Genomic DNA, 21,327 nt, shown 5'->3' with positions numbered 1-21,327 from the left:
GAAAGAAATTCCTAAACAGAAGCTTGATGGCCAGCCCAGAGTCATGTCACCTAAACTTACAACTAGAGACCCAAGGACTAGGAACCATACCTGTTTTTTAAGGCCGAGAGCATTGGGGGCGTGTGACCTTCTCTTCTAGGAAGACAGATTTGCTCAACACCTGGTTGAGGGTGGCTGGAGGAGGGTGGTGGATCTCACGTAGACTCCCGGCCACTGTCAGCTGGGGTGTACACATGACTGGGCTAGCAGAAGCTGGAGACCCACCCGCCTCCCAGCGTGGAGATGTGATGCTGTGGGCTGGAATGTTGCTCATGACCCCCACTCCTTCTTTCTCCGAAGACCAGACTGAGAAAGCTGAGAGAGCTTGAGAGACGCGTGGTGGGCAGAGCAGAGCTGAGCAGTACTGAATTCCATGGCTCCTGCCCCCGAGGGGTGGGAAGCTCACACACATGGTGAAATGAGTTGATTCCATTGGTTTATATTTGTGTCAAGTGAGTTTACTTTCTGATGCTTACAACAGAAGGTTCAGGTAAAAAGCAGAGGGCAGCATGAAACCTCAATGCTTTGGAAGGTTGGGAATGTGCTATGCACTAGAGCCAGAAGAGCAAAACAAGGGGGATGGGCGTTGCGGGGAGACACATAAAGACCAGCCAGTCTTCCCAGATCCCCAGTCTTTGCTGCAGCCCGGAAGGCTCTGGCAGGCTCTTGCAGGCACACTGGCCCCACTGCCTGAAGCTGACTGAGGCATTTACTTACCTGGGAAAACGGACTCCTACGGCAAACACGACGATGCCCCTTTCTCTCAGCTGCTTAGCCGGGAGAGCCACGGGCCCCTGGGACTTGCCATCCGTGACGATGATAAGAATCTGGGGCACAGAGCCATTTCTGCCTCCGGGGAACCCTCTGCTCAGGCGTTTCAGGGCTAGGCCCGTCTCGGTGCGCCCACCTCTGAGGACAGGGGGAGAAACAAGAAAGAAGTCATGGGGGGCGGGGGGTGAAGCTGGGAGGGAACCCAGAGGCAAATGGGTTCCTGTTAATAGGGAACAGCAGTGACTCCTAGCCAAGGCTCAAAGGTTCCATTCCACCGTGCACCTCCAATGTTTGGAGTAGTGGCACAGGCATGCCGTGATTTGCATGTGGGAGACAGAGGACATCTTGCAAGCGTTGGCTTTCTCTTTTTACCACATGAGCCCCAGGAACTGGAATCAGGTCATCGGGCATGGCAGGCAGCAAGTGCCTTTATGTGCCGGGCCATCACATTGGCCTCTGGCCTCTGGTGTTCTTAATGTTTCTGATATCATGCCATGAATCATAATATTTTCAGTGAAGCTGGAAAAGGAGGCTCAACGAGTCATTTTTAGAGGGGTGGAAAGAGGAGGGGATGGTTGGCTGAGTGGGGCCCAGTCTACCATATACACGACATACATGACATATATGACATGCATGACACGCATGACACACATGGCATACACGAGACAGAACTAGACCAGACACTAGGTAAATCTCTAGTGTGCCTCTATGTAGCTATTCTTTGCAATTGGGCGAGTATTGAAGATTAACCTTTTAAATCAAAGCTACCCCCACCAAAAAGTCAAGATGGTTCCCAGGGGACCCCTAGGATTCTGCTGCACCCTGTGCGATACCCGGAGGGTGCTGGACAACACAGGTGAGCTGACAGAGAGAGGCCTTTGACTGGAAAGAGACCTGGGGCTCAGGACCGTCACAAGAGAAACTGGGAGCAATGAGTGGCTGGGCCAAGGGACCTGAGCAGGACATCACTGGACTCTCTGCCTAGGACAGGGACAGTAGAGAGCAGAGCCAACCCAGAGCTCAGAGCTGAATAAGTCAAACTCATTCTTCTATGAGAGCTGGTGGGAACAGGGTATATGATGTGTGTGTACCTAAATATACATGTATGTGTACAGAGCACAGTCTCATACAGATTATATACTTATAACCCACGCACACGCATACTCACGCGTGTGCGCAAAATGTGTCTGTATACATATATGTATGAGCAACTCTTCATAGAAGCCGATTTATTATTCTGTCATGACCCTACTGTGGAGGGCCATGCAGGAGGAACGACAAATAGCTTTAGAACTCATGGAATGTGGCTCACTAGTTACCACATTCACATGGGTGTGGGCCTCAGTGCAGGACGGCCCTGAGGACCACACATGCTGAGGACTTCACGCTGTTATGGGGTTCTGCTCTGCTTGCTGTCCTCACATCCCACTTAATCTAAGAATTGTATGGAAACTTTAAGGAGCTCCCAGTCCCTCGCTGGGCGGTATCTCTGGCACTCACAGTACTAATGCTTCATCTCCTTCAGGCACTGCTGCTGGGGCAGATTAAGGATGCTCTCGCCACCCTAGGGAAGGACTCAGAGATACAGCTTGTCAGTCAGCTAGGACTAACACCTTTAGAAAGCATCTGGGAAAATAAAATTGTTAGTGAAACTAGATTGAGATTTTTTTTTTTAATCCAGGCTCTGATGTAGAAAATCTTAGGAGACCATTTGAAGTTCAGAAAGGCGCCTTTTATGGTCAGGGAACAAGAACAATGGCAGCACTGGATGACGTGACTCTCACTGAGGCTGGACTGGTGACGACTGATTTCTTACAGCCGTCTTTGCTCTCAGTTTCCTGATATGATTTGATAAGAATTGCTGGTGAGTATATGTGCATACTGAAGATTTAAAGTAGATATGACTGTTTTTTTTAATATGAAAGTTTAGATTTGTGGTTCTTTTAAGATTCTTTTCTGAAGATATAGTTATTTATTTTATGTATGTGAGTACACCGTTGTAAGCTACCATGTGGCTGCTGGGAATTGGACTCAGGACCTCTGGAATAGCAGTCAGTTGTCTTAACCACTAAGGCATCCCTCCAGCCCCCTAAGATTCTTACAAGATTACTTTTAAAGATAAATAGTAAAATAAATTACTCCTTTCTTTGTAACCACAATTTGCTGTCTGCTAGTAAGAGAAACTGGCAGAGAAAACTACCTTGCTTGGTTGCACTTTGTTAATGTATAACAAGTTGCTTAGTTACGAATGTAATATTATTTCTTGTAAAGGTATTGGGGGAAACACATTGTTTTTCACAATCATTCACTAGAAAACTAAAATGGCATCACATTGCAATTGTAATTGTATACTGCTTGAAAAGATTTTGCTGGGATATGTAAGTGATGGAAGAAAGAATAAAGTATGGATGGCTGGAACATTGTTCCTTCCATCCATCAGTTGTGTGTGTGTGTGTGTGTGTGTGTGTGTGTGTGTGTGTGTGTATGTGTGTGTGAGAGAGAGAGAGAGAGAGAGAGATGCCTGGAGCCTGCTTTCTGGAGCATTGCTTGAAGCATTATATGTGAATGTGTATATGTCTGTCTGTAGCTATGTATGTATGTATGCATGTATGTTTGTATGTATGTATGTATGAATACATGTATGTATGTATGTATGTATGTATACGTGTATGTATATGTTTGTATGTATGAAGTTATTGGATGTTGCTTTTTATTTCATCCACTCTCTGTTCTCTGTGTGTGTGAATTTTCTCTTTCCTTCTCAAGGTATTAAAAGAGCTCATACTTTTTTTCCACTGGCCACAGGCATTGCCAGCCCCAGTAAATTAAGCTTTGTTCTCTCAGAAAAAAATGTCTGCTGAGTAACTTCTCTAATTGCTGGCTGCCATTGGCGGCAGCCCATGTAAGTAGCTGGATCCACTCTATCAGTGGCTCTGAGTGCTGACCCCCAACGGCTGCCTGCCTCAATTTACCCACCACGTGGACACCTGTCACCCTACCATATGCACACATTTTTGTATTGAGTATGCAGATGAGCACATTATCAACTCTCCCCAATCTTTCAGCATTCTCAGTAACAGAAAGGAAATTGTTCTTTTCAGAATGTAAATAGAGTGCAGCTTCGAGAAGTATGGTGAACCTCCCAACAGAGAGGTCTCCATGGATAGCTGAGGCTGGACCTCATATCCCAACTGAGAGGTCTCCATGGATAGCTGAGGCTGGACCTCATATCCCAACTGAGAGGTCTCCATGGATAGCTGAGGCTGGACCTCATATCCCAACTGAGAGGTCTCCATGGATAGCTGAGGCTGGACCTCATATCCCAACTGAGAGGTCTCCATGGATAGCTGAGGCTGGACCTTATATCCCAACTGAGAGGTCTCCATGGATAGCTGAGGCTGGACCTCATATCCCAACTGAGAGGTCTCCATGGATAGCTGAGGCTGGACCTCATATCCCAACTGTGAGGTCTCCATGGATAGCTGAGGCTGAACCTAAATTCTTCCCATAACCTCACATGCTTCATTCACCCTAGCAGGACCTTCAGTAACCCTCTGTTCCATGTAACTGACAATTACATAGCAAACTTTTTCAAACTAATGTTTTCAATTGCCACCTGGGTGTCATACTGTAATAAAAAGAGCAGCCCTGAGAATTGCCAACTGTGCATAGCTGGGGCCTGAGGTGAGGAAGCCCAAACCCTTCAAGGCAGTAGTTTTCACTGAAAGTTAGCTTCACTAAGTGTGGTGGTGCACACCTTTAATCCCAGAACTCAGGGAGGCAGAGGCAGGTAGATCTCTGTGAGTTCAGGGGGAGTTCTGAGCCAGCCTGGACTACGCAGTGAGACACTGTTTCAAAGAAGGAGAAGAAGTGGGGAGAGGAGGAGGGGGAGAAGGAGGGAGAGGGGGAGGAGGAGGAGGAAGCGAACAAGGAGGAAGAGGAGAGGGAGGAAGAGGAGAAGAAGAAAAGGAGGAGGAGGAGGAAAAGAAGGAGAAGAAGAAGAAAGAGAGGAAGGAGGAGGAGGAGGGAGGGAGGGAGGGAAGGAGGGAAAGAAGGAAGGAAAGGACGGATGAACAGACGGACGGAAGGAAGGACAAAGCTTCAGTGTCTGCGTGGCGCGCTCCCAGTACACTTACTTGAAAACTATCCCCTTGATGCTTTCCTTCACTTCCTGTCGAGTTGAGAAGGAGTCCAAGGGGAATTCCAGATGAGGAGTGGAACCAAACTGCAAGGCTCCGACTCTGACCTGTGGGAGGGGACAAGGTCAGAGGCCCCAGAGATCTCCGTCAAATCATAAACATTTCACAGAAGAAAGATGGACATCCATCTCTTGGCCATGCAACAAATTCTGTGTGGCAGCTCTGGCCAGCCTCCCTTGAAACGTAGTTCTGCAGACCAGCTGGAGAATCTGGGAGGAGGTGGTCAAATATGCCTGGTGCCCCTATCTGCCGTTAGTCATCTTGAAGTACTCGCCTCGGAAGGCAGCTGCCCATCTGGCACCTATCCCTGCTGGGCTGCAAGCAGCATTAGGTGAGGCTCTTCTTGCATCTCCCAAAGGCTTCCTGGCTCATGTGCTACTGTGTATAAACTTATGAGTCATATCACCTATCCATGGGGGCCCAGTTGATGCCCACATAACTGAAGATCACACTAAAGTATACAGACGACACTGTGAAAGGCTTTCCACCCAAGACCACAAGGAGAGGAAGCTTGGGTCCCCGGACTTGCAGCATCTGGACTTCTCCAAAGCACCGTTATACTGCTTGCCTCTTCTGGAGAGGATACAGACTGGTAGCAAAATGCTTTCAAATCCTGCAGAAGACTCCACAGCCACCAAACCCCTGTACCTCACTAATGGCCCACTCCTGCCCAAGCCAGAAAAGGGCCAAGATTCTAGACCAGTAAGTCAAACTGGAAACAGTCAGCTCACAAGAGACAAGCAATAGTGGATCTGGAGGTTCAGGGATGGAAATGGAGAGATGACAGGTTGAGATTCCTAATTAAGGAGGCCGTAGGAGAGAACCTAACACATGCCTCGCAAAACTGGACCCAGGAGGCTGAGCATTCAGAGTGATGGCCCCAACTAGCTCCTAATCCTCAGCCCTCCAAACCCCAAAGGTACCACACGCTCAGTAGGCCAGCTCTGGCAAAGACACTACTGGAGTCCCTAGTGTAATCCCTTAGCTGGCCTAGCACTCGGAAGACAATGACGTGATGCTCTGGGTCAGCCAGATGGTGCCACAGATGGGGAGCTGTTGGCAGCTAAAAGCAGAAAGGCTTGGAGGGCCATTTGGGGAAATGGATGCTGTGGGCCATAGCTTGGGGCAACTTTGAGAAGCCCAGAGGAAGGAAGCCTGCCACAGTTTCCTTAGAAAATGATGTGAAATATGACCTCAAGCCGGTGGAGAAGACTGACTGCTCAGCCAGGTACCGAAACAACTGGAAAGACGACCACAAACTCAAGGAGACACTGAATGGATACCTGCTGAGTATCTCAAACTGGAACATTCAGAAAGAACTCTTAGGAGAATTCCCTTGTTTGCCAGGAACTCAAACCCAGTCTTCAATGTTTTACAGGTTGTGAAGTCTGATAAATCTGAGGGCTTGGAACAAACTTCCACACGGTCACAGGTTAAGACAAAGCAGACAGGATTTACAGCTCACGGAGGCCAGGGTTAGTTCCTCCATGTGTCAAAAGACAACAAGACAGCAGAAAACGGGCCAAAGATACGATCAAAGATCAAGAAGGGGAAGCAAATGGTTCTTTAATGGCGGAACATTTGGGCTTAGGAAAACAAGACCATCAGCTCAAGAAAAAGAGATACCGTGTCGGCAAAGGCAACTATTCTCTACCATTGTGGGTAGGAATGTAAACTGGTGTCACATCTAAGGAGGGCATCATGCCGGTATGTATTAACAGCTAAAAATGCACAGGGGGATTATCCTACAGATACTCTTCCACACAGTGAACAGGGCATTCATAAGATTACAGTGTATCTGTAATAGCAACGGTCTATCAATAGGGGCTGGCTCATTAGTCCTGGTAAATCCTTGTGATAGACTAATTGGCAAATTATCTACAATGTCTATATATGGACATATATCGAGATGATGAGATTTCCAAGACAATATGATATAGAAAGGTGAGAGTCAGAGAGTAATGTGTAAACCTATGCTAATGTTTATAGAAAAGGAGAAAATGGAAGCACACCTTCCTGTATCCGCACATAGTGGGTCTGCAAGGGGACTTGGAACAGGTGGGTGGATCAGTGATCAAATAAGTACGGGATCCATGATCAGTCTGAGCAGGCAGGGGAGAGGGATCCAGTGACCAATCAGAGCAGGCAGGGGAGAGGGACCCAGTGACCAATCAGAGCAGGTGGGGGGAGGGATCTGGTAATCAGAGTAGGCAAGGGAGGGGGTCCTGGTGAATGGGGAATGTGTGGGCACAGATTTTCTTCTCTGTCCTCCTTTTTATTGACCCATGTAAAGAAGTGCTTGGTCAGACTGGTGAGAGGAATTCTTTGGAGACCAGCAGCTGGGTCCACTAGCCTGGATTAACCAGGAAGAACCCAGCTTCAAATACAAGCGCACAGCAAAGAGCTCCAGTCAGTGGCGAAGGCCTTTCATCTAATTGGTGGTTTGGAAGTAAAATCGCTCACTGCCTTTTATCTGCAGTTTACTGTCCACAGAAGCAAGCCCACCCAGGAATCTCTTCACACCCCAGTCATCGGGCTGTTAAAGCAGGAAATGAGTGTTTGTAAAATTTAGAGGAAGGCTTCAAACACTTCATCCTGGTCCACAACAGGCCGCCCACAAACGCTCTCAACTTAAAGCTACTTGGAAACGTCTTCCTGGAAACGGAAGGGATCAAAATAAGTGCTGGGTCAAATACAGCAAACAAAAAAGGCAGAGACCCCGAAGCCACCCAGCAAAGCCTCTCTGCAGAGAACCAGTAGTTAGTAAAGATACTGGCTCACCCAAGTAAACATCACTTTTCCTGTTTCTCGAGGTGTGCGTGCATGCGTGCGCGTGTGTGTGTATGTGCGTGCATAACTGTGTGTGCAAAAGCATGAAGAGGCCAGAGGTGTTGTTTCTCTGTTGGGGGTGTTTTTCTGGGTTTTGAAACAGTGTGTCCTATTGGGACCTGGGGCTCACTGGTCAGGCTAGAGTGGCTGGCCATGGGCCCCCAGGGGTCTGTCTGTTTCTACTTCATCAATACTGGGATTGCAAATGTGTAGCACCATGTACAGCTTATGTAAGTTTGGGGGACAGAACTCAAATCCTCCTGCTAATGGAGCAAGCAGGTCTATCTGTTTTAGCACCTGGACGTCCCCTATCCCCCTGCCAGTCTTGCTGAGAAGTCGTCTTTCTTAGGTTAAACCCAAATTGATCCCCCCCCCCCCAGCATCCAAGTCTTGCTCTCTTAAGATGGATCCTGTCTGCACTCTTTCACATGAATGGGTCCCTCACACAGAGAAGCTTTCAGGCTTCTCACTACTCTGGCTCTCTGTTACAGGCCCTGCCCTAGAATTTCATACAGTTCTACACTGAAATAGGTTTGAACCTGAAATATATGTTACGAGTGCACAGTCCCCAGCCTGCAGTACTCCTTTGAAGGTTGCAGAGCCTTTACAATGTGGGTATGGCTGGTAGAAGCAGGTCACAGAGGCAGGCCTCTGAACAACCCACCAAGCCCTAGCTTCAGCCTGCTTTCTCTCCTTCCTGGTCTGTACCATGCAAATAGCGACACTGTTCCAGGTTCTCACGGCCACAGATGCAGCCACACTGTAGCCAGGGTCCCCCTACCAGGATGGGCTAAAATCTCCCTGGAACCACGAGACACAGAAATCACTCTTCCCTTTTGGTCACAATGGCACAAAAAGAATCAACACGCAGAGACACTCAAGTCCCCTGAGCTGTGTTGATCGGCTCCTGACAGCATCAGACAAGAGGTTTGTTGGCTTGTTTTCTTACTGTGTTCCACTCCATTCCATGTCTTGCAACCCCTTCACTACCACAGACTGCCACATTGTGTGGAAAGACTCTTGTGCACTGTGTAAAAGCATTCACCTGTCAATAAAAAAAGCCTTGGCCAATGAAGTGAGGCAGGAAATAGGGGGTGGGAGTTCCTGGAGGAAGAGGGGGATTCTGGAAAATAGTCAGGTTCAGGAGATTCGCCAGGACAGAGAGGAAGACGGCTGCATAAACCTGAGGAGCGGTAACTAACCAGCAGAAAATAGACTAGAATAAAAAATAGATTATTGAGGTATGAGTTAGTTGTGGAACAGAGCCAAAGTTATTGGCCTACACATTTATTAATAAACAATTAGTCTCAGAGTAGTTATTTCTGGGAACAAAGTCGTCAGGAGGAAAAGCCCAGAGTTACAATTCTGCTGGCTGTCACTTGCTGTGTGACAACTGAGTATGGTGCTTTGTGTCGTTCTATCACCCTAGGCCAGAGGCGGCCACTGGGAGAGCCAGGCAAGCCCTGGGCTAAGAGTCAAGAGCCCCAGTTCGCCAGGTTAACCCTGTCTGAGATTGCTCCATGACCTCAGCCATCACTTGATTCCCTTCTGCAGAACATGGGATTCAGAATGTACATCCAGGGCCAGTGACCTGGCTCAGGGGGCAAGGTGCCTGCTACAGAGAGCCTGATGGCCTGAGGAACCACAAAGTGAAAGGAGCAAACTGTGTCCCTGTAGCTGTCCTCTGCCCACACGCGCATGCATACACACATATACACAGTACATGTAGAGGGAAAAGCTAAAGAATGCACACATCACACTTCTCGTCTCTCCCAACTTGCCGACCTCAGGGGTTCCGGAACACTCATTCAGAATATACAAGGCTAACACCAATGGTGTTTAATCCTTACACCACCTCCTCCAGGAAGAGGGTATACATGACTATATATTTATATCACTATGTATATGTATATTTGTACCACAAGTGATGGGAGGAGGTTATTTTTATAGTAGGCCTTGTCTGGAGGAAGGTGGAGACCCAGCAGGTCTCTGCCCTGGCCCCTTTAGGCTGATACTGTGCTGACACCACGCTCAGAACCTCAGGGCTGCTCCTGAAAGGACTGAATGAAGGACCTCTCTGGCGAGTCAGAGACCGGGCCTGGCTGCCTGCACACCAGGGCAATGTGCTCACACTCGCAAGTGACAGCTGTTCTCCAGACACCCTGGCCCCCATAACAAGCCTTGCTTGTTCCTAAATCCTCCAGCTTTTACAGGATTAAGTCAGGAATGCTGCCTTGGAAAGCCTCTTCCTTTCTCAGCCTGCGACTGGTCTCTAATTTAAATAATTATGGCTTCTTTGTTTCATTTCATTTTGGGGTGGGTTTGCATGGTTGAAAATCCAGAAAGTATATATGTGAGTGTGTGTGTGGTGAGTGTGTGTGTGGTGAGTGTGTGTGTGGTGAGTGTGTGAGTGTGTGAGTGTGTGAGTGTGTGTGTGGTGAGTGTGTGTGTGGTGAATGTGTGTGTGGTGAGTGTGTGTGGTGAGTGTGTATGTGGTGAGTGTGTGAGTGTGTGTGTGGTAAGTGTGTGAGTGTGTGTGGTGAGTGTGTGAGTGTGTGTGGTGAGTGTGTGTGGTGAGTGTGTGTGGTGAGTGTGTGAGGTGAGTGTGTGTGTGGTGAGTGTGTGTGTGGTGAGTGTGTGTGTGGTGAATGTGTGTGTGGTGAATGTGTTGTGTGTGTGTTGTGTGAGTGTTTGTGAGTGTGTATGAGTGTGCATGTATGTGTATACATATACTTTCTGGATTTGAACCCTACCTGGTCACTCATAAATGGGAACACTAGTTGATTATTACCTGTCCTTACCAACGAGCTTTCAGATGGCCTGAAATCTCTTACAGTGACAAGAAACACTGTAAGCAGCAACTCGTGGGTGGGAGTATTTAGGAGCAGACTGTCAGAGTGTAGGATTCAAGCTGTTACATGTCGGATGAGTTGGAGGACCTCACGAAGTGGAAGCGTCGGACAGGCCTATGTTTCTGGTGCATGCGAACGTTTACGAACACTTATTTCTTTTAAGAAAGAAAATGCCATGGAGGGTGTCACCAAGTCTCCAGCATTTATGCTCGGCAGGAGAGTGAAACTGCTACAGGGCAGGAGGTCTACTGCTGGGTGAGGGGAGGCGAGGGCCTGTGTGGTTCTCTTTCTCAGGATGTATTCACACCCATTGTGCTGTGGGTTGTTCAAAATTGTCCCCTTCAGAAACAAGAGCCCAACTCTGCTATCTGTGACACTTGAAGCCTGAAAGGACAAGAAATGAAGGTGCTCTCTGTATTCACTCTGAAAAGAGTAGACCTTTAAAGTGGCCGGAGAGGACAGCGCTGTTTCCCACTAATACTCTGGTCTGCTCAGTGTGCATTCGGTTGTCCAAGGAGCCAGGGATGAAATTCTAATTGAGAGGAAGAGCCCCATTGCTTAAATCCACCTCAACAGCAGACCACCCATAGAGCATCCATAAAGACTTAACTAAGCTGCTTTACACCCAATCTCTCTGTATGTTGGAAACCAGACCCATGCCCGTCCCTCTACAGCCCTGAGCCCCGTCTTCTCCAGTATGTGATTGGGAAGGGGTCGTCATGTGGCTTATGCCTGCCCTCCTAGGTGCCCTCCTAGGAGTTCTGACACTCCACAGGAGACAAGTGTACACTCTCCCGAGCTCTACACCCACCTATGGGGAACTAGCTGGAAAGACAATGCAGAACTACTTGGCTATGTGGGAAGCCACACTGAGGAGGACTGGGGGGGGGGTGGGGGGGAAGCCACACTGAGGAGGACTGGGGCACACTGAGGAGGATGGGGGCGGGGGGCACACTTAGCTGCCTTGGCCGATCCCTGACACCCCAGCATCAGTCCTACCATGTTGCAATTTTTCCCTTAGTCCTCTGCATCCCACAGACAATCCATTCCTTTCTCGGCCCAAAGATGAGATTCTGTCACTCCAAACAAAGGGCACCAGAGGAGACACGTTTGCACTCACCCTGCCAGGGCTGATGTCCAGGGCATCACAGGCAGCGATGGCGAAGCGCTTGGACCTCTCGAAGCTCCCCTTCCCGATGCTGTGAGAGCCATCTAACAGAAACAGGATGTCGACCGCGGCTGAGCACCACATTACTGGAGACAGGAGCAGATGGACACAATTAAACTAGGTTCTTTTGTGTTATAAAGACTACGAGTTGGGGCCTGCTTGTGAGCTCTTCAGCCATATTACATGAGTCCTATGAAGAGGATCTTCTGGGTTGGTCATGGTCCCAGCCTTTGAGGGTCACTATCTCAGTTGGGTACCCTGACGCTCGGTGAGGCTGAGCAAGAGTTCACGTAGCAGCCGGGGCCATACCTTTCTTCTACTTCAGCACCACTGGAGGTGGGTCTGAGACAGTTCTTACTATTGTAACAAAACACCATGAACAAAAGCAACATGAGGAGGAGAGGGTCTATTTGGCTTCCACTTCCATACCACAGTTTACCACTGAAGGCAGGAGCTCAAGCAGGGCAGGAACCTGGAGGCAGGAGCTGATGCAGGGGCCATGCGGGAGGGGGTACTGCTTATCGGCTTGCTCCTGATAGTTTGTTCAGCCTGCTTTCTTTCTTTCTTTCTTTCTTTTTTTTTTTTTTTTTTTCGAGACCGGGTTTCTCTGTATAGTCCTGGCTGTCCTGGAACTCACTTTGTAGACCAGGCTGGCCTCAAACTCAGAAATCTGCCTGCCTCTGCCTCCCAAGTACTAGGATTAAAGGCATGCGCCATCATGCCCGGCTCAGCCTGCTTTCTTATACAACACAGGACCACCATCCCAGAGACAGTACACTCACAATGGGCTGAGTCCTCCAAAATCACTAACTCGGAAAATATCCTACAGGCTTGCCTGTAGCCAGATCTTCCAGAGGTATTTTCTCAGGTGAGGCGCCTCCTCTCCCTGTATGACTATGGCTTGTGTCAAGCTGGCACAAAACCAGCACAAGATGTATCTGACACACCCATCCACTTATTCCTTTTAGCTCCCCAAGGATTTTATTTCTTTGAATGTCTTCTTGAGACTTCCTATACCATACGACTCACCACTCAAGGTACATAATTAACATTTCTAGTGCATGCACTGACAGAATCCACCACCACCACCCTTGATGGTAGAACATTTTCCACCACCTCATGGAGAAAGTCTGTCATCTAGCTCGCAACTCTAACCCTAAAGAAGGGTGTGTGTGTGTGTGTGTGTGTGTGTGTGTGTGCATACACACACACACACGCCTGTGCATGCGTGCAGAGGCTGAGGACAGGCATGGGCTTCTATTGCATTTTCCTTCTGTTTTTGACACAGTGTCTCTCTGCTTTTGGAGCTCACGGGTTGATCGTAAGCCTACAGGATTCTGCGAACACTTCGGGAGTGCTGGGACCACGTCACCCTGTTACACCCCCTGAGGCATACCCTCAGCCTGAGATTTGTGTTTTCATTCCCACTAGACAGATAGGGAAGCAGAAACAGTGTGAGCCAGTAACTTTCCAGTAACAAAGAATCAGGGAGTCCTGGGGCTGGCAATGAATCCCGCGTCCCCCCACCTAGGAGGGGACTAGGTTGGGCTTCTGGGAAAGCGCTAGTTTGGCTTGAGCAGGCAGAAGGAGAGAGATGGCAGGAAACATGTGTGGCTTGGTAGATGGCAGTCAGGTGACAGAAAACCCTGAGGTAGGCTAAGAAATATATCGACAAAGGGGCTGCTGTGCTAACCCAAGGTCTATCCCAGGACCCACATGGTAGAAAGAGAAGACATTCCTCCAGTGCCCTTTGACCTCCACATGCACTCATACTCATAACTGTGCATACACTCATGTCCCTCTCCAGGTCTGCGGCACCGAGGTCTGAATAGCCACGTGTTTGGAGGAGGAGTAAGCTAAACTTACATTTGCTGGCCACAGCGATCTTCCCCATGGTCTCCCGGTTCACATGCACTTCCTGAAGAGAGATGGTCGGGGACACTAGGAGAGAAGACACCAGAAGCCATCATGACATGGTCGGATGGGAGGTGTCTTTACCTGAACATTATGTGCCCTAAATGAATAGTAAACAAAGCAGAAGGTAGAACCTTACAGAAGTCCAATATTCCTCTCTCAAAAACCACCAGAGAGTGCGGCTGTGGCGTGCACGGCTGGGCTTGGCCTCGTTGTAGAGCACGTGTGTGATGCCCTGGGCTGAACGCTCGGCTCCCACCCCTCAGTCCCCAGTGTTATATGGACAGCGTTTAAATATCTCTCTCCTTCTGTGAAGTAACTTTGTTATTTATATGTAGTATCTTGTGGAGGAAAGGGTTGTTGTTGTTGTGGCTCCTGTTGTTGCTGTTCACTTTTTAACACCGGATGGCCATGGGAACACTGTGGTCCCGAGGAGCTCTGTCCTTGATCATAACACTGTCCCCTCTGGGTACAGCTCTTAGCTGGTATGTTCTTTCAAGGTCTTAATCTGCTGCAGGATAAAACATCACTGTCATAAAACGTTAAATTCACAGAAGAGGCAAATCTACAGAAAAGCAGCTGGGCAGATGCTGAAATGTATAAAGTCACATGACTAAACTTAAAATTTAAATAGAATTGAGAAAGGATTGAATTGGGGAGTTTTTCCCATAATGATGATGTTGTAAACAGACAAAAACTTTCTAGAAAACAGTTTGGCCATGTGAGTTAAGAATCATAAAAATGGTTTTATCCTTTGACAGTTGTAGTATTACAACTGAAAATAAATCAGAAGGAAAACCAGCTGCCGTGAAACAGATGTTGCGGGAGGGAAATGTAGGTCAAGACCCTCTCCTTTAACAGTCTCTGTACTAGAGGAATGCAAAGACAGATAACAGACACACAAAAACATGTGGGGAAATGTTGATCCATTTACCAATACAGTTAATATGACCAAGAGCTAAAACATTTGAGGGTGGCATGTTCACTGATAAGATAGATTTCTTGTGCTTTTTCATACTCCGTTATAATGGTGAATGAGCAGTCAGGGATAATTTATAAAGACTTTGGGGCTGAGGGGGTAGCTACATGGTAGAAAGCTTGGGTGTCAGTCACAAGGCTGTGAGACCGATTCTGGCACCCCAAATTTAAAATAATAAGAACTGAATGACGTACCACAGGGGCCTTCAGGACTGTTGAATGGGGGTGTCCTGGGCACAGAGCGGAAGGACACCCAGGGAGCCATTCTGAAAAGCCAGCTCCCCCTTGCAACTTCAAAGAGTGGGGGCATCTAGCTGCAGAACTATATATAGATGGAGCTGCCGGACCAACGTAACACAACCGTGGTGACACAGGCAGAGGAGACAAGCCAGAGGAGCAGAGCCTCACAGTGAACACAGAGGACAGATGAAGCATCCTGACGGGGGGCTGCAGTGGGACACTCCTCTGCTCTCCGTTTCCCTTCCTCTGTGTGTCAGCAGACGGTCCCTGCTTCCCACCACTGGGCTGACCCAGCACAGAGCTCCACAGTCCCAAGCTATGGGACATGCTCTCTGCATCACTGCACTGGAGCCTCTCAGGGCCTGACATCTCAGACTGCTGCAGCTCATCCCATAATCCCATGCGGACCTCAGTTCCCTGGAGACTGCCAAGTACAGGAACACGCACTGTCTTCCGTGTTCACCGACCTTCACTTCTCACTTGCATTCCATAGACACTAAAGTTTCCAGAAATAATAAGTCTATGAGTTGTGGACAAAGGGCCCAGGAGCCAAAGACTCTTCACAACCACATAACAAATGTAAAAGTACTGTTCACTTTTAAAGGCTTAACAGGGACCCCCAAACCCACCCCACCGAGACAGGAACACACTGGGGAGAGTCAGAGCCAGAGGCCACCTGCTAACATGGCACTCGGCCACTTTGCCTCCTGCCTCACGTGCTGAAGAGTTAGAGCAAGTACCAGGATTCGGGCAGGCCTATCTCCTGTGTGGGTGACACCTCAGTGCTTTTAGCAAGCCTCTGTGTAGTGCTATAGAGTAGGACTAGAGCTGCGTGCTTTAGCTGCTTCTAATCAAGTCTGCCGCCTCTTTTAAAGTCCTCCTTCCCAGGCTCCAGAACTTCGCTGTCCTGGTGGCTGGGGCTGGCAATGCTAATGCACAGACAATACTGTAAACTGTGGGTGTAATCAAACACTCGCTTACGGAGAGGAGAGCCCAGGCTTACACAGAGAGTTCCTACAGTCCTCCTGACTCAGGTGGCCTGGCTGTCATACTTCCAGTATCTGTGTCACCATGGGTTAGTGATACAGCCTCTCTGGATCACAGGGCCTTATCTGTACAGAGTGTTGGACAGATCAAGCATGGGGACAGGCGGACAGGACCACAGAGGGGAAGCACCGTTATATGATGGGACAGAGCTCAGGCTGCAGCTGCTGATCAGAAACCTATTTAGGCCTAGCTCCTCCAGATGGCTCCTAGGCCAGGGAGACAGCTGTATACCTCTCCCTGGCTTGGAGATGGGATAAAATAGCCTCTACTTCCAGCCTCCTGTTCTCGGGGGCCAGGTAGGAGGTGACCAAAGTGGACTCAGCAGATAGAAAACGCCTGCTCTCTGAAACGCAGAGTAGGGAAGACCACCCTCCTAGAGGCTTCTGTCTGACACCGCCTCAGTTTTGCAAAAGAGCACACCAGGCTGGGCTTGCACAGCCAACCATCAGTACACATGTTCCTAGGCCATCTCTGTCCATCCTGCAGAGAGGCTAGAACTTGTGTGTAGGGGGGGGGGGGGCAAAGAGGGAGGTTAATGGGAGGGAGCTGCGATCCTCTGCTTTAGAGTCTACATCCTGAGCACGAGGTGCACTTCGAGGCATAGATTACACAGTGGTGGATGATCCGTCTACACAGTCCTTCCCAGGGGAAACCACTAGCTGCCCAGAACTCACAGCAGTGCACTACAGGTCTGCATTGGGAACTACAGGGCACAGCCTCTAAGGGAATGAATGGGGAAATGACAATCTGAGAAACCAGAGCAGCTTTGTAGGGCACTGAGGGACAGATAGGAGTTCACTCAGTGACAGTGGCAGGATGGGGGTGGGGGAGGGGTGGGGCAGGTGATCTGGCAGAGTAGCTTTCAGGATTCAGATCCTCTGGGAAGAGGAGACAGTAAGAGTGCTGTGCAGAAGGAGGAGACTTGCCACGGAAGACTCAAGATGAGGCAGGACCGCTTAGAGAAGTAGAAAGTCACTTGGATGCTTCAAGTAGGGGCAAAGCAGTGACCGGATATGATCAGATTTGTACAGGGGAAAGGCCGCTATGTGGAGAGCGAGTGACAAGGAGGGGCCTGGAGGACCCAATCGGATCAGGTTCATTGGGAGGCAACGGTAGAAGTGCAAGCAGAAAACAATGGGAGGCTGCCGCTGTCTGTTGGGGAGTGGAGATGTAGACTCAAGAGACTGTAACTCAAGAGACTGCAAATTCATATCAGGGCTGGGAGGTGGCTCTGTGGGCGCCGGGCTTGCTGTGTCAGCATGAAGACCTGAGCTGGGATCCCCAGCACCCACACAAGGCTGGGAGCAGTGTTGTGTACCTGCAACCCCAGCACTGGGGACAAGCCCTGGTGGGGGCGGGGGGAGGCTCACTGCCAGCCTATCTCACTGAAAGGTGAGCTGTGGGTTCAGCAAAAGCCTCGCCTCGAACGCCGAGGTGGAGAGTGACCAAGGAGGAAGACATCTGACATCAACTTCTGGCTTTGGGCGAGCACATGCTTCGTCTACTCCACACACACAAAAGATGATGTTAAAGCTGGTGGGGTTAGAAAGAAACCGAGCCCTCAGAATGTGCAGCCCACCGAGAGAGAGACACCTTACCTCTGAAGAACAGGAGCATGTAGATGGCTGGTAGAAGCAGAAGTGGAGGCATGTTGTTAGACCTATACGGGCAGGGGGGAGAAAGAAAGCAGGCATCAGCAGAGAGCTCTGTGACCAGCCCCAGCACGCCTCTACACGTACACCCAGGAACAGGACACCAGAGGCTTCAGTGTGATCACTGCAGTCTGGAGAATCGAGCCCCCGTAAACCATGAAGGCCTTTCCCAAAAATCTAACTTTAATCTGCTATCGGACATAGTTCCAGCTAGCATTTTTACCTCAGATCCAGTCAAGGTCCTCCACAGCCTTTTGGAGATTTCCTGCCCCAAAGGTCTCCAGTCTAACCCCTGCAAGGTCCCAACAGGCCATACGATCCCTCTTAAAGCCATCCCTGCCTCCAGAACAAGGTGAAGGCTGGAGTTGAACACTGATATTTTCGAAATCCCCTAGCAAGTCGGGAAATGTTTCTTGGTGACTGAGTTCAACTCCAAAGAGGAGCTGCACGCCCCAGTTTGCTTTCTGATGCTGCGATGAAACACATGACCAAGAGCAACTTGGGGAGGAAAGGGTTTATTCAGCTTCTGTCATTAAGGGGAAAGCATTAAGGCAGGAATCTGGAGGCAGGAAGAGATGCAGAGGCCAAGATGCCTACTGGCTTGCTCAGCCTCCTTTCATATTCAACCCTGGAAAGACCACCCACAGTGGGCTGGGACCTCCCTCCCTCCCTCACCAATCTCTAATCAGGAAAATGCCCTCAAGCCGTTGCCCACAAGCCAATGCAATGGAGACATTTTCTCAATTGAGGCTCCTTCGAAGATGACTCTAGCTTCCTCAAGTTGGCAAAAACACACACAACCCTGCACACCCGGTGTTGCGGTGTTGCTGGAACAAAAGTGTCAGAAGATCCCCAGGTGCGGGGGAGGCTGTTGGCCTGTGGAGAGAGGGGGGAGGTGATTCCCGATCCTGGGTCGCCAGCAAGGCAGATTCAAGACTTTCCTTCCTCTCCACAGGCACATAGTTTCCCTTACATCCTAGACTGGATGTGGGACAAGCCCCTGCCTGTCACTGGGGAATCCGGCAGAGGAAGCAGTCGGTGAGAGGGAGTGAAGGACTTGGGGAAGATTTCCTACTCCTTAGCTTTAAATCGGTTTCTAGGTTTCCAGCCCCTGACCTTGGAATGTGAATGTGCAGAAGCCAGAGGCTCAGGCCTGTGCACATCTAATGATGATTCCAAAAGCCACATTTCCAGCTGTGTGTGAGGAAGGGGATGTGAGACACCAGGAAACACGGGCCCCTTGATTCATACCACGGGGCTAACCCACTAAATATCATCACCTTTCCTTTTAATCTGCCTCTGCTTGCCCAGCTGGGCATTTTCAGTATCCTACCTTCCTGTCATTAAAACGAAATTTGTGTTGGCATTCTGCAAATAGCTGCCTGGCAAGTAGCTCCCCATAAATGCTGGTTCCCGGTGCTAGCTTGGCAATCCTGCCGGCATCTCTCTCGCCTGTCCCGTATTTTCACACAGCCCACACCAAACTGATCCTCTCATTTGCCAGGTGCCCAATGCTTAAGACGAGGGATGAAGCCTGGCACCTGTACCTCCTGCTTGGTATATAGGAAGAAGGGCACATGCTTGATAGGTAACAAGATTCTCACCTGCAGAGAATGGGAGGAACCTTCCAGGGGCATCTTTGTGTTCATATAGTCAATAATGATGTATGTATGTATATATATATATATATATATATATATATATATATATATATATATATATACACACACACACACATATATATATGTATATATATACACATACATATATACATACATACATATATGTATATATATATGTATATATCAAGATAATAGGAGGGATTGCTGCTGCCAAACGGGTGAATTGTCATTTGGCATCCTGCAAAGCACCATCACCACTCCAGCATCTTCCAACCCAGTCACCACAAGTATTCAGTTTATTCTCATCTCGTTACATATCAAGACATTCTTACAATATTAATTCAACACTGCCCTAGGTCAAGAATTTAATGGGATCTCGCTGTATTGCCCCAGCTGCCATTGAACTCCTGGGCTCCAGTGTGCTTCAGCCTCCTGAGTAGCTCTGACTACAATATACATCACCATGTTCAGACTAAAGACGATTTTTAAATAAGCACGAACTCTGCAGTAAAAACCAACCACTCTTATCCTGTAAACATTCATTATAGGCTGCCACCAGGCTCCAGGTATTGGAGTCTTTTCTCTTAATCTTCCTAGCCAGCCAGTGAGAGTGTGTTTCTCTCATTATAGATGCTATATTACACACACATATGCTGAAGATGCGAGGAGAATGTGGAGCAAGGGAGAGAGACTGGGACAGGAGACCCAATGGGGGCATGGTGGCAGAAGTTTAGGATCCAGGAAAAGACTATAAACCCTAGGAACAGAGGAAGAGAATCCTGATCATATCTAACACCCTGAATCCAGCCCTCTGGCGGCTTTAACCAGTTAGTACCTGTCTTTAGTTTCCATACTTGGGTGCACGGTGAGACTTCCAGGGCCCTATGCATTCCTCTTGGTGACCTATAGGCCAGAGGCAGGAAGCGAGTCTGTTTGCCAAGTCCTTTCCATTACAGAACCCCTCGCCCATTGCCTCCTTTCCTCTGTTCCATTACCTATGCTCAACATACGTTATTCCACACTTCAGGCAGCTGGCAGCTGGACGTGGAAGCTGTGCTCAGATCTTCCCATCTGATTACCACAACTTTGCGGCACCTGCACCATCGAGTGAGGTCCATTGCTAAATCATTCCACTGTACACAGACTAAGAACTGTATCTCTCAGACACAGCAAGGAACAAAAGCCGACACGAGGCTGCTTTTTAAAGAACGTCCCTGGGGGTTGCTTTGCAGGGCTGTGCTCATCTTTTCTCAACCATCAGATATAAGAGTTCGGGAAAAGGGAGACTTCCACCTCGTTAGAAAATAAAACTTCCACAAATGCTAGAGTGCCTCTTGCATGCTTTCCCCAATCTGCAGTATGGAAACCTGAGTCCTTTGTAACAGCCAATGTGAGAACAGGAAGACTGAAATCAGAGGTAGTCTCCAGCCCGGCCAGGAAGTTTTTGCTGTTTTGCTATAACAATCGTCTTCCTTGTCTTTTACGTACTATATCTTGCTCAGGCCCAGAGACTCAAGACAAGGGAACATTTTTCCTAGTTTGATATGCTAGAGAATGCCCTCTGCTCTCCTGCTCCTCTCTCTTCCCCTCTCTCCCCTTTTCTCCCCCTCTCTGTCTGTTTGAAATAGGGCATTGCTAGGCTGCTTAAGCTGGGCAGGAACTGCAAACGCCCTCCCTGCTTCAGCCTTCCACGCAGCTGGAACTATAGACTTGCATCACCACACCCGGCTAGGTAGGGATAACAGCGTAAGGCTTCCTAGGAAAGGTTGAGTCCTCCTTAAAGAGAGCTTCAGAACTTAGAAGTCTCACAGGCAGAAATCAGCATGACAGGATGATGATGAATATATCGCTGTGGAGAGCCTGGAAGATTGGCCAATCACAGGCTCCCATTCACCCCACATCTGCTAAGACATCTGTAGACGGAACAGCTTTGGGCTCCCTTGGCTGACATCCATGTCTGCTCTCCATCGCATAGGACTCAGATGCTCCACAGTGAAGAGCTGCAAACCCTGGGGG

The 21,327-nt window shown here is 48.9% G+C and overlaps 1 protein-coding gene across 2 annotated transcripts in view; it reads right to left on the bottom strand.

Annotated features, from left to right (window-relative positions):
• The window catches only part of Vwa2 (von Willebrand factor A domain containing 2), a 37,663-nt gene that overhangs the window by 13,257 nt on the left and 3,079 nt on the right, over positions 1-21,327 (bottom strand). Inside the window, exons 2-6 of one of the 2 annotated variants that reach the window (NM_172840.2) lie at positions 17,636-17,697; positions 13,725-13,799; positions 11,811-11,944; positions 4,947-5,056; positions 757-948 (exon numbers count right to left, since the gene is read on the bottom strand). In NM_172840.2, the coding sequence (NP_766428.2) occupies positions 757-948; positions 4,947-5,056; positions 11,811-11,944; positions 13,725-13,799; positions 17,636-17,687 (563 nt within the window). In that variant the 5' untranslated portion in view covers positions 17,688-17,697. Of the gene's footprint in view, positions 1-90; positions 221-756; positions 949-4,946; positions 5,057-11,810; positions 11,945-13,724; positions 13,800-17,635; positions 17,698-21,327 lie in introns of those variants that run through there. The other variant, XM_006527090.1, reaches the window with a different exon arrangement.

Source organism: Mus musculus, chromosome 19, assembly GCF_000001635.26.
Source record: "Mus musculus strain C57BL/6J chromosome 19, GRCm38.p6 C57BL/6J".
NCBI lineage: Eukaryota > Metazoa > Chordata > Mammalia > Rodentia > Muridae > Mus > Mus musculus.
Note: the sequence above shows the minus strand (reverse complement) of the source record. Positions and strands in the feature narration are given on the sequence as shown.